The sequence below is a fragment of the Scatophagus argus genome, chromosome 24 (genome assembly GCF_020382885.2).
Source record: "Scatophagus argus isolate fScaArg1 chromosome 24, fScaArg1.pri, whole genome shotgun sequence".
Taxonomy (NCBI): domain Eukaryota; kingdom Metazoa; phylum Chordata; class Actinopteri; family Scatophagidae; genus Scatophagus; species Scatophagus argus.
In genome coordinates, this window is record NC_058516.1 from 11,207,131 (window position 1) to 11,220,385 (window position 13,255).

At 41.4% G+C, this 13,255-nt stretch overlaps 1 protein-coding gene across 4 annotated transcripts in view; it reads left to right on the plus strand.

Moving 5' to 3' along the window:
- Positions 1–13,255, plus strand: part of fam184aa (family with sequence similarity 184 member Aa) — a 41,252-nt gene that overhangs the window by 20,032 nt on the left and 7,965 nt on the right. For all 4 annotated transcript variants that reach the window (XM_046381981.1, XM_046381980.1, XM_046381979.1 and 1 more), the window contains 6 exons: positions 2,811–2,933; positions 3,020–3,181; positions 5,847–5,968; positions 6,071–6,221; positions 11,536–11,650; positions 12,005–12,102. In XM_046381981.1, coding sequence (XP_046237937.1) covers positions 2,811–2,933; positions 3,020–3,181; positions 5,847–5,968; positions 6,071–6,221; positions 11,536–11,650; positions 12,005–12,102 — 771 coding nt within the window. The remainder of the gene's footprint in view (positions 1–2,810; positions 2,934–3,019; positions 3,182–5,846; positions 5,969–6,070; positions 6,222–11,535; positions 11,651–12,004; positions 12,103–13,255) is intronic.

A 13,255-nucleotide genomic window follows, 5' to 3' on the forward strand; every position in this document is an offset into this window, starting at 1 on the left:
ACTCATTTCTTTTAGCAGTCACAAGATCGCACACAGTGATGGCCCTAAACAGCGGTTGTCATTATGTCATTGGTCAGCATTATTATTATTTTTCCCTGGAATGGTGGCAGGCGAGGAGTCTTTTTTTGTTTTCCGTGCAGCTCTTGCAGCACATTTAAGGCGAATTTATTCATGATCGCTTGGTTCAACCCGCATTCAGCGGACATTAACAATCCAATACGTTCTGGAGCTTGCAGACATCCAGTCAAAGCGATTCAGACTCTGAGGCAGTGAAGCGGCGTGATATATGACCACCACAGAGTAACTCATAACAATTTGTCTGAAAAATTCCAGATTATTCCTTTAACACTGCAGCTTTTCCTTTAAATGAAGACATATTTCCTGCCTCTGAAGTGATTACACACTTTTTGAGTGTTAAATAATTTTGAACTCACTGCTCTCTCTCTCTCTCTGTCTCTTCCCATACTTCTCATCTTTCATACCCCACTACCACCACCCCTCCACCCCCTTGAGCTCATAGCTCCAATGCTGTTTGAAGCTGACTGCTAATTGGTTGATTTTCATTGACATTAAATCCTGCCTCCAAGCCAAGTGAGAACAGCGTGTGAGCATGTGGGTGTGTGTTTATAGATTCCCTGAAAGAAAGAGCGATGGAGAGAACGGCCGGTGAGAAAGAGAAATGATGAAAAAAAGGAAATATTATGTAAGTCGGAGCGGTGCTACGCCTCATCATCTTTAGATTAACGTCTGCAGCGAAAATCCAGAGGAAAAGGTAGACGCAGATGGAGGTTGGAGATATAAAGACAAGTGGCCATTTTAACACAGTGAATGCCACCCTTTTCACTTTTAACTTTTTTTTTTTGTGTCTGTCAGCAAGATATTAACAAGTTTCTGAATCGAGGCAATAAAATGACTAATTTTGCAAATTGCTTGTGCTGTATTAATTTATAATTCACCACAGTCCACTTAAGACCAGATGAGACGGCAGTAGAATAGAGGTTTTGCAGTTATATCTGTAGTGTAGATGAATTCATTCATGTTGTGGGTTTGTTCCCAAATGGAGGGAACTGTGACGCAGTAAAATAAAACGTAAGTTTTTTATTGATTGATTAGTCAATCAAAGTAAAATGCCATATGTTTTGATAATTGATGAGTCGTTTCAGTCGTTTTTTCAAGCAAAAATGTCTAACATTTGCCGGTGACAGCTTTTTAAAGGTATAGATTTTCTTTGTCAGTTATGCTTTGGGTTTTGGACTGCTGGTTGAACCAAAAAAAGAAAAAAAAAAAAGGCAATTTGTGAGATGTCCTTTTGAGCTCGCTCTGGGAAACATTGTTGACATTGAGCATTGTTTTCAGAATTTAGTACTCATCTGTTTCTATAACTTCCAGAAGAGAGTCAGCATAGAATAAAACTTTAAAACTTTACCTCGTTTTTTTGAACAGTTCGGACTCTTAGCGGCGCAGGTTAAAAACTGCAAAACAAATTCTGACATTCGAGAAACTGGAGCCATCAAATGTTTGGCATTTTTTCCCATTTGAAAATTTACTAAAAATGTTTAACTGGTCATCGCGCTACAAAGGTTGCAGCTTAATTGTCTCTCTATGCCCTGATTGATTAATAGTTCTGATTAAGACCACCTGACACTCACACTAATTGATATCCTATCTTTTATGACAGTATAACTATGTTTTCTCAGGGGAGGGTGTCTTTATTGGCGGTGTTTTTGTAGTCAGTCTTGGTTGATTGGTACTTTACATGGATAAAGAATTGAACCTCAAACCTTATCGAAGCCTGGAAGCTGCACCATATGGGCGCATCTACTGTAACTGGGTTCAAGAAAGAGGATATGGATTATTGGTTGGCTCCCATGTGGATAAAAGATCAAATGGGATGTCGCTTTGTAGTTTGTTCACGTCATGTGGGAAAGAAGGTTCATCTAGAGGAGATTCTCATTGTTACAACTTGCATGGTTCATTCCATCAGACAGCTCGATGGGGGTGAACAGGAATTGTAATGAACCAATATTTATCTAGCAGAGGATTAAACCATTTGCATTCACATGAAGATATTCAATTTTACGTGTCCGACTTTCTGGAAATACAATTGAGAAAAATAACTATTTTAAGAGTGCTTTTTTAACTTTTATGGCTCATTCAATAATAAAGAATCAGACAATTAAAGTTAGTTGTCTGTAAGGATGCTCTGGTGCTGTTTAGTGCAATATTACCACAAAACAGTACAAATTATCAGTATCAGTGTGAGGAATGAATAGCTAACGGAAGAAATAGAAGAAAAAAAAAGAGAATTTCATGCGAGGAATTCAGAGCGGCCCTGAAAGGATTTGGTGCTATGGTTTGAAGGATTATAGAAACTGGTCGGTTTCACGAGATAGCCTTTTAAGTTTGAATGACAACTCACATGTCCCTTTCTTCATTCAGTAGCCTTGCTTCACACTTAACAGCAGCCTTGACTCCATATTACAGCAGAAATGGGATTTACAGTGGTGTTTTTTTTTAACTCTCCTTCCTCTAAAAGATGGTGCTTTTGGGGTATTTCAGTGGGAATCCTGCAGAGACGAAAAGATTGAGCTACCCGGCCTTCAGAGTAAACAAATGTGCTGATAGTTTGTCTTTTCAAGTATCTAATTTGAACGTTTCTTGAATAGATCTCTGGTTTCAAAGTTGGTCCCAATGCTAATGAGCCTTCTTCGTTTCCGAGCTGCTCTCATTGTCCTTCCTCTTCTTGTCACGCATCTTTTCATCCTCTTTCGTTCTTTGTCTTCTCTTTCTCTTCCTTCTCCTCTCCCCAGAAAATGAGTCAGGAGTTTGAGATTAAGCGGCTGTCACTGGAGGAGCAGCGAGACCGCCTTCAGCAGCAGCTTGACAACTTGAAAGAGGAGCTCTCGGCCAAGCTCAATATGGCCAATCAGGAGGTACGAAGTCGGTTCTGCTCGGAGTCCTGAAGTGTAACCGAAGTTCTGATTGTTGAAATGTGCTAACCCTCTGCTGATCTCCTCAGGTGTCCCACCTCCAGGAGCTGGTGAGGGAGGGGGAGCAGAACCTGAGTTCAGCTCAGACACAGATCACCTGTCTGAGGGAGACTCAAGAGAAGCTCAGGATAGAACTAGACGCAACTAGATCCAGAGTCCGAGAGACCAGTAGCCTGCTAACTGACCTACAGGTGAGGATGAGACCAAAATAAGGTAGGCTGGGAGGTAGGCCCTGGTATCCGTGACACTTTTTTCTGTTTTGGATCTACATATGCAATCGGCACACTTTTCATTTGCCCCCCAATAGACCTAACCAGTGAAGTGCTTGCCACAGATGTATGCTGTTGATAGCCAGGTCCCATTTATCATTTTCCTCCTTGTTGTTGTTTTTGAACTAACACCTTCAAAATTTGTTCCTCCCGAGATGGAAGAGTTATCTGTTTTGCAGACTCTATTTTTACATTTGTTAAAAAAAGATGTTTTGACCTGAGGGACCTGATTATAAAACAAAGGAGTCATATGCTCAGAATTCACAGTGCAAGTGATCTCAGTATTTTTGGGTGAAACCTACTACCAATAGAGTGAGGAATTTTCTGCTGAAGTCTACAAGAATATATAAATCTGTTTAGCTTTAAAGGTGTGAACTTAATGCTGTCTGAAATAGACTTTGTAGCTGATTCCTGATTTACAGCTGCTCAGCTGTTTTGTCTTCAGACATTCAGTCAGTTTTCCTCATTACTTGATCAATCAAAGTGATAGCAAGTCAGCGAGTCTGTCAAACAGCCTGATGTTAACTGGACAGTGTAACCAGTTCCTCCACGGAGGGAGTGAGGAAGATAGAAAGGAAGGAAGGAAGGAGAGTTGGTTGACGGGGAAGAACATTTTGAAAGCTGGAAATGAGATTTAACTGAAGGCCAGCTGTGAGATAATGATGATGATGCTATTATGAGTTGAGTGGTCCTGAGTTTGAAAAGAGCCATGCTGGTTTGAGAGAGAGACTGGAAGAGTGTGTGTGTGTGTGTGTGTGTGTGTGTGTGCGCGCATGTGTCTGTTAGAGAATATGAAACATGTGTGAGAACAAAGTAAAGAGACTGTCGTTTTTTTTATTAATATTATCATAAATGTGATTAATAATAATGATAATGTTGGCAGTGGGTGAGAAAATTGAATCACAGCAGCGTCGAAATAATGAAATAATACAACAGCAGAGGTTTAAAAACGCAAATAAAATCAAATGTGAATGAGAGGGAAAAGTCGCGGCTGGTGAAAGACGCGCACAAAATGGGTGAAAAATAAAAGAGAGAAACAGGGTGATAATAGAGACAGAGGGCCTGAAAGAGGACTGATAATTATATGAAACTGCAGAGTGGTGCTCTTTGCTTTCCCACCAGAGCAGGGCTTCTATAAAAAGAAAGGATTTGGACTGTTAAAATAGGGAAGCCTAACACAGAATTGTATCTTGTATTCACACTGAGCTCGTTTGCAGGATATCAAGTGCCCGGGGAGCATATATGGGGGGTTAAGTGCCTTGCTCAAAGGCACATCAGTTACGGCGCTGATGTGTTTCATCTTTTTTGACTCTTAATGCTGATGACATCATTGGTCACCCTTATCAGACAAAATCCATCTTAACATGGACCAGACTTGGCTTAGTGAAGCATCTCCATCACTAAAAATATCCCAACCTGCAAATAACCTAACATTCCAGATACAGGGTTAAAACTTTTCACAATAAAGTTATACTTCCTGTTCATCTGTCATGTGGCTACGGAAACCTGACAGGTCAATAGGCATGAACAGTAGTCAAAATAGGAATTCAGTGACATTGAAAATTCAGCAATATTCCTCATCTTTATACTGAATACCTCTCTGAACTCCAAAATTATACCGTACAATAATAAACAAACCTCTCAAAATGTCTTGTTGAAACACAATTTGCGTGATCCCAAACACCTGAGTCTGGATTTAGCTGCTGAAAGGAACTTCACTTTAAAGCTGGAGAAAAGAGCTTGCTGGTCTTTTAATGAAGTCAGATAGATAAAGAAAAGCCCAGAGCTTCTTCATCAGCTGGAAACAGCTGACCTGGTAAAGTTTCTGCCTCAGAACCAGCATATTACTAATGCCCTGTAGCCATGGCATTATAAATAGATGTGGGGGTGGCCATTATGAGTCATCCAATGTTCAGCCATTGAAGCACTGCATCTGGTCAGAGATAGAAGTTTACTTTTATTTACTTACTTTTAGTGGCAATGTAAGTAAATGCCAACACAGTTTATCTTGACAAGCGATAGAAGCTGTTATCTTGAAACTTGGCTAAAAAGGTTATTAGCAGTTTAGAAGTAAATGTGGACAAAAAGAGTAGAATTATCTGTTGCAAGGTCTCGGTGAAACAGGATGTAGACTCAAGCGCATAATCAAATTATTTCCCATCATCTAAATATGGGAATAACAGTGCACATTTTCACTCTCACCTTGAAGACAATCTTAGTATCAGTTGTTCACAGTAGTTCCCAACTCACCTCCACACTTTGGGCTCTGTGAGGTGTGTGTGGGAAAAAAAAGTTTTGAGTCTGTGTAAAATTCAAATTTGTGCAGGAACATTTGCAATAGCGAGGGGGTTCGCAAGGCCGAAACGGACCCCATCTGAGCTGACTAGCCAATCAACATGTTCCCACATGGCCCACTGACCATCCAATCAGTGCAGGTGTCCAGTCAGGGGCCAAAAGGTTATGTGACATATGACCGCTTGGCTTGGCTGTTTCTCACACGTGTAAAAATCTGTCAAAATATTATGTGATTCCATACAGATGTAGATTAGTATTGTGGCTGAAACATGTGCCCCGTCTTTGTTTGTAGGAGGAGATTGAGACTCAGAGACAGCAGCATGAAGCCAGAGTGATGTCCATCAGAACAGAAGAGAAGCAGAAGATGGACAAGATGGCGGACGACTTGGACCAGAAATGGAGAGAAGCACTGCGGTAACAGGAAAAATAAACAAAAAAACACTCTCTCTCTCTCTAGCTGGACAAAATAAAGCTAAACCAGATCATTTTTACCAAACTGCCTGTCCCTGTCTGTAGGGAAGAGGTGCGTTTGTTGAAGGAGGAGTTGAACGAGGAGTACGAAGCAGACAAACAGGCGGCGCTGACTCAGCTGTCCCAGCAGAAAGAGCTGGAGATGATGGCGTCAAGAGAGGGCTGGCAGAGGAAGGTGGAGGACCTGCTGGAACAGGTAAAACCCATCTGCTCATACACATGGTTTGGTATAAGGTTTGCAAATGCAGGCGAAAGTACAGGCAGAAGCCAAGTCAAAAAAAATTTTGCAGTTAACCGCTGTTAGCGATTAATCTACCTACTAAAACTATGAAAAATGCTCATCAGTTTAACAGCGCCCAAAGTGACATCTTCAAATCTTTTATCCAACCAAAAAGTCAAAAAAAATAAAACCCAAAGACTCTTTGTTTACTGTCATAAATGACAAAGAAAAGCGGCCAGAACCTGACATTTTAAGAAGCTGGAACCAGCAGCATGTTTTACATTTTTGCTTTAAAAATGACAATGGGTTAACAAAACAATCAGCAAATAATCGGCCGATGACTTAAAACAATGTAAGCGAAATCACTTCTTTCCAGTTGAAAAAAAGAAAAATACAAATTGATAGATATCTGATTTATCTGTGAACGGAAGTAAATCACCTTTGGTGAACCTGACCTGCACTGAGCAATATTAAACTGTCTTGACAGCACTGACCTTTGAGTGAACAAAGAGCTACAGAGCCTAAAATGGCAATGTTGGAAATTATTTAGTGTTTACTTCAGAATTTCTATCCTTTATTAAGAAGAAAAAGCATTTGGAATGGATTGGACGGGCTTTGATAGAAATACTGACTCCAGCAACCTGACCTGACTTTTGGGAATCTCTTTGATTGACAGATGCGCTCGATGCTGAGGCCTAGAGCAAAAACAGTGTGTGTCAGGGGAGATACAACTCTATCTCGCAACTCACTCCCGCAGGCTTTGGCTGCCTCTTAACTGTGTGTCTGCGAATGTGATTAACGGCGACGCCGTAAACGACCACTTCACCTTGCTTTACGATTCACATAATTCCACGCACACGAGAATAAATCGGCCTGAAAAGACTAAAGGGTTTAACTTCTCATCCTGTGCTTTTTTTTGTCCAGCTTCTCTGTTCTTTGCTTGAAGCAATGCAGACGGAATTTTTTAATTAGATTTTGCCAAAGTCATATCTCTCAGCCACATATGCTGTACATACACATACAAAGGCGTTTTTATACATGAAGAAGAAGGTGTTCTCCTTACAGATCCGGTTGCTCAAGAGCTTTTCTAATGGGAGTGAAAGAGGAAATTAGCAGGTCTGTTGGAGCTGCTCGGGTCGGAACCATTTGATGCTCAGACTCTTGTCTGCTTATACTCATGTAGCCATCCGTAGCTGAGCATGCTGCCTCTGGGTAATTCAGAGCTCGGCTGAGTCACAACTGAAACCTCGAAGGGGCTCGTCCTGATTTTGCCAAGACGCCGGTGGCCTCAGATAAACATTATCTGACAGGCTGGAGCCAACAACCGCCAATGCCGGCTTGCCAAAGTTTTCAGACGCCTCCCACCTCCCAATCCGTGACAGGAGCAGCTCACGGCACGACGCTGCAAAGTTAAAGGAACATTTTGACTTTGTCAGAAATCCTCTTGTTGTCATTTTACGCCAAGTCACACAAGGAAACATTACAAGTTTTTGCCAAAACCCACAATTTTTACTTTTTTTGGTTCACTGGGGGGGGAAATGACACATGTGACTTTGGTTTTGACACAAAGCTTATGTGTCTTTATTAATTCAGGTGTTAGCAGTAAAATCTGTACTTTATTTTCTCGATTAATTGATTAATCCAAGACTGCAGACTGTCAGAAGAGAGTTTACCAGAGGTCGGAATGTGAGAATGGATTAGTCAGGTAGTTTCAGACTTTCTATGAGTCAGCTAATCGAATAACCGACCATGCAGGTAGGAAGAGGTGGGCTTGTTATGTTCTTCTAATATTTGGAAACTTTATTTTGCAAAGACTTCCTTCAGTGAATGTTATCTAAATCTGCTTCATTAGTTTTAGTGCCTGCGTAAATATGAGTCACAGTACAAAAAGGCTGCGTTTTAAAGTGATCACAACAGAGCGGTTGAAAATAAACATCAAACAGTGTTACAAGCCAAATACATAAGGAGCTTACGCTCTGTGTGCAGATGTAAGCGTGTGTCTGCGTCCGCGATGCCTGTGTTGTGTTTCGTTTCATCGAAAGGCTTTGCTGAATTATGCTTTTTTTTTTTTTTGTTTGTTTTACTTTTAATTTTAGCAACGTGAAGACACAGCCTTCTAAAACGTGTGTGCGTGCTATAGAGAGCATCCACGGATGATTTGTGTGCATTCGTACTGTACGTTTGTGTTAATGTTTGCATATGTGTGAATTAGGGATCAACAAAATATGGATGCTGATTATTGTACCAATAACTGGCATTTGAAACCGATTGCATTCGCCTTTTATGTATTATTTTAATATCGTTCCTTGATACTAGCTTTCATTTGTAATATAGATGCGCTTATTCAGGCATGCCGTTCCAAACCACCACATATACAGAATAGATGAGACTTTTGGTGAAAAGAGCTAGACTGATGTGAAGACAAACGGACACAGGTATGTCCATAGTGGTCTGCACTGTTATTGACCTAGTTACAGAATCACCAGCATCCCTAGAGGCTCAGAGGATCCTCGAATATAACGCAGACGGAGACTCGCGCTCCCTTCGGATATAATACGTCACTTCACATTTAAGTGTCAGGCAGCTCTTACTGTCCACACATGAGCCATGATTAAAACTAACAGCTGTCAAACTATCGAAGTGACAGCTCTGATGGATGAGTCGTTCATAGATTTTCGAATATCCGTGCTTTTATTTTGAAACAGCCCTATATTTATTTGTATACTTTTTCTTTTTTTATTTTCTGTTTCTTTATCATTCTTTTATTTCTTTTACAGAAATATTGCCCACGTTCAAGAGTTTATTCCAGTGGCATTTTCTTTGCCGTTGGAACTCTACGCTCAACTAACAGCTCAGATCTTTCACATTAAAAGTAGGACTTTCCCAAAACTCATTTTCTGGGCTTCGGTTACGGTTCAGTACGGTTTAAATGGTGGATAACAGCAGCTTCATCATCACAAACAGACAACAGTCTTTAGCTTAGCTAAGTTTGCTAGCGTCTGTCAAACAGTATCCACTACCACTTCCAGCATTCAGGTGATTTTTCATGGTTGTTGTTCTACTGTGGTAGGCAAGGACGAAATTTTGATTTCAGAGGTGGGGGGACACAAGTATTTTTCATAAAACTCTAATCAACAAAACTAATATACTTTACAATATTATTGAGAGCTTTGTAAATGATGAGGGGGATCTTGAAGTGGATATGCTGATTTATTGGAGGCAGTGAAGGTGTTGCAGGATGGGTGTAACGCATTTCTTTGAGTAACTTACACTTTGACTTCTAAAGAAGTCTCTTATGTCCACATCCTGGCTGCGCCTAATTACCAAACACACGCACGCACGCACCTACGCGCATGGACACCGATTCAAACGTTAATGTAAATGAAACCTCTGATATTTACAATCCTTCTAGCTGACGTGACCCAGGCCAGGCAGAACAAACGCCCAACAACGAGTCTTGACCGCAGACTGGCAGAACGGTGTGCAAGCAAGGTGGAGTGACAGCGGGGACGGCCAATCACACAAGAAAGGGCAGAGCCAATCGGGGAGCTTGTGGGCAGTCTAAACTAAGGAAAACAGGCTTCAGTTTGAGCGGCCGTATTTCGCTTCATCCTAGTGCTTGATGCTTAACATTGTTTTTGGACAGTAAAAAGTGCAAAGGACCAAAACGGCCTTTTGAAAAAGTGCAGGGGACATCTCCCCTGTGCCCCCCACCCCCACCCCCATCCCCCCCAAATTACGTCCGTGGTGGTAGGTCAGTTTCAAACAGCATATTGGCACACTACCTTTGCCTTGTCATCGCTCAATTTAAAGTGTTCCCACACAGCTGAGGCCCTGGACATTTTGTCTTCCCTTTTAACGGCCGTGGTGATCCGAAGCGTGACGCTCGCTGCAGTCCGTTAATAGGCTGTCGGATGCTGAAGCTGAGGTGCTGTATGAGAACGCCTTTACTGAAACACTGAAAAAGAATATTTGAATCCTAAAATTGAAAACCGACTACCTGCCCAACAAACGAATAGCCTGTATAGTCTAATATTTTAGTCCAGCCCTGATTAAAAGGCTTCCTAGTAGCTCACATTGGATAATACATTTCCTTTTTGGCTTTTGAACCATGTTACATTAGCTTATTATGTTAGACTGAAAAAAAATGGCAAAGTATATGAGACTGTATATGAAATATGCACTTTTGAGATAAACACAAATTAAACATACCCAATCTGAACATCAGACTCTTGTGTCTGTGAGTAGCACCAGGCTTGTACACTTTATGGCCATGACATGTTTAAGAGAAATCATTAACTGGAAATGAAAAAGTCCATCACTGAGTGAAGTGAGTGAGTGTTATGTGTGTGTGTGTGTGTGGGTGGGTGGATGAGCCACCCTTATCTATAATGACTTCTTTTTCATTAAGATATTTTCATTAAAAGAACCTAGCCTCAGGCTGCTGTTTGTGTGTCGGTATGTGCGCGTGTTTAATTAGGACGTCGCCACAAGTGTTTCCACCTTGTTAATCTTTCATATCCAGTTATTTTTCTGGCAAATGGTGGTGTGAATGACAAATGTAAAAAAAAAAAAAATAAATAAATAAATAAAAGATTCACTTTAAAAGACTGATAGCAGACACAAGAAGAGAGGATATACTGTGCAGGTCATTTGTCTGTCTTCTTTATATATCCAGTGCTAAACTTCATCCCTGCCCTGCTCCTCATCCTCTCATTTTAAATCCATCTTACCTTGCAGTCACTAATGTAGTACTCCTATAGTGCTAAATCCTTCTGGGGATTTAACTGCCAGGAGCTTGAGGAAGAGTGGCATGTGGAGGACCGAAGCCATCAGGCCGAGGGAGTTCACTTAGGCCCCTAATGGTTCCAGTATCTCCACGAAACAAAACGGTTTTGTGTGCCTTGATGAGCCTTATGAGACTTACTGTTATTTGGCGAAATCTCCCGCTCTCATTGTTTGGCTCATCGATCCCGCCACGAGCGAGCGGTTGTCAAAACACGCTCCGGTAAAGTTCAAACACTTTCGGCAGAGAATTCATTTTCACGTGACTGTTAAAGGGTGAAAGACAGATGCATGAGGAAAACACAAAGAAGGAGCGATGATGTTGACCTAATTACATTTGCGCAGTAAGTCAAGTGAGCATTTCCTGGAGACATATTGCTTAAACAGCCACTCAAAGCCCTATCATGCTGTTATTATATGTTATTACTGTTTGTATGACTATTCTACCCTTCAGTGTGAACACCAGTAATTATTTATCCTCTTTGTATTTTCTCTCTTTGTCCAGATCTCTCTGTTGAAACAGTCTCTGGAGTTGCAGTTGGCTCAGTCTCAGTCAGCTCTGCAGCAGCTGCAGTCTCAGTTCAACCAGGAGAGGGAGCTGCTGAGCCAACAGCTGAAAGGTAAGCTGGTGGAAATGCAGCTATAGACAATTTTACATTAAAGTTACATTCCTTAGGATTTACACCGTGTTAAGAAGAAATGCTCCACTTTGGTTTTGTTTGCATCAGTGTGGATATGATGCCAAATAAAGATTCAAAACATAAAAATTTGCAAATTATTAAAAAAAAAGAATAAAATTGCCATCAGATGCACAGTATCTTGTCACATTCTGTTCAGCAATGTGTCTCGCGCCACCGTGGTGGCTGAAACAACAGATATGTCACCCGTCTCGTTAAACCAAATCGAAACGCGTCCGTGAGGTGTCACACTTTTTTTTATTTTTTGTCTCCGCCGCCGTTTGTGCGCGTTCGCAGAGATGCAGAGGGAACATCAGAGGAGAGAACATCGTTTACAGGAGGCTCACTGCTGTGCCCTGAGCACCATGGAGGAGGCCAGACAACACCAGATTAGGGTAGGACTTACACACACATTAAGCATGTATGCGTGTATGTGGGATTTTGTCATGTTCAATGACTGTTATATGTATTTCCTCACCTTTTCTTGTACCCCTTCCATCTGAACATTGCTGTTTGTATTGCTGAAAACCATGCCAGCTATCCCCTGCAGCACAGTTTGCTGTAAAACCTTCCCATCTCTGTTGTCCAGGGGAGGTAGAGGTCAGAAGAACGCACTTTAGACAGTCTTGCCAATGCAGTGACAAGGTCGTGAACCCACACTGGCTTCCTGCTGACGAGCACTGATAGTGTCTGGAGGAACACAAACAGCTATGAAATAAAATAGTAGTTTGCAACTGTTTTTTGCCACATTCAAAATTATGAGATGACAAAATGAGTGTAAGCCATCCATCCATCCATTTTCTATACCGCTTATCCGTCAGGGTGGCGGGGGAGCTGGAGCCTATCCCAGCTGACTACGGGCGAGAGGCGGGGTTCACCCTGGACTGGTCGCCAGTCAATCGCAGGGCCAACACACAAAGACAGACAATCTAACACTCACACCTAGGGGGCAATGTAGAGTAGCCAATTAACCTAATGTGCATGTTTTTGGTATTGTGGGAGGAAGCCGGAGAACCCAAGCAGGCACAGGGAGAACATGCAAACTCCACATAGAAGGGCCCAGACCGGGATTCGAACCTGGAACCCTCTTGCTATGAGGCTAACCGCCCCAATGTAGTTCACAGCACACTCATTATTTCTATGTGTGTATCTAAGCCACATTATTGACTATGAGCCCCTGTGAGTGATGATCTAAAAAACTATCAACACAAGATGCCTTTCAGTCGAAATAAAGGGGAAAAAAAAAAAAGTCTTTTAGTTGGCCTCATATTATTCATTTAAATTTAACGATCCTTCTATTACGGCTGCGGAGTTAATTAGAGGTAAAAGATTCATAAAGCAATCAAACGGGCTGAGAAAGAAAGTTCTTGCTTTGTGAAACAATTTATTAGGTTAATTCCGTTAAATGATCCAAGGTGGTAACAGCTTATTGTTGAGTGTATGGCAGAAACATTAGATGATTTTTTATTTTTTATTTAAGCGCCTCATTGAACAAAACGGTTGTAGCACTGTGCCTGTGTGCATAATGAGACTTAATACTGATTTTAC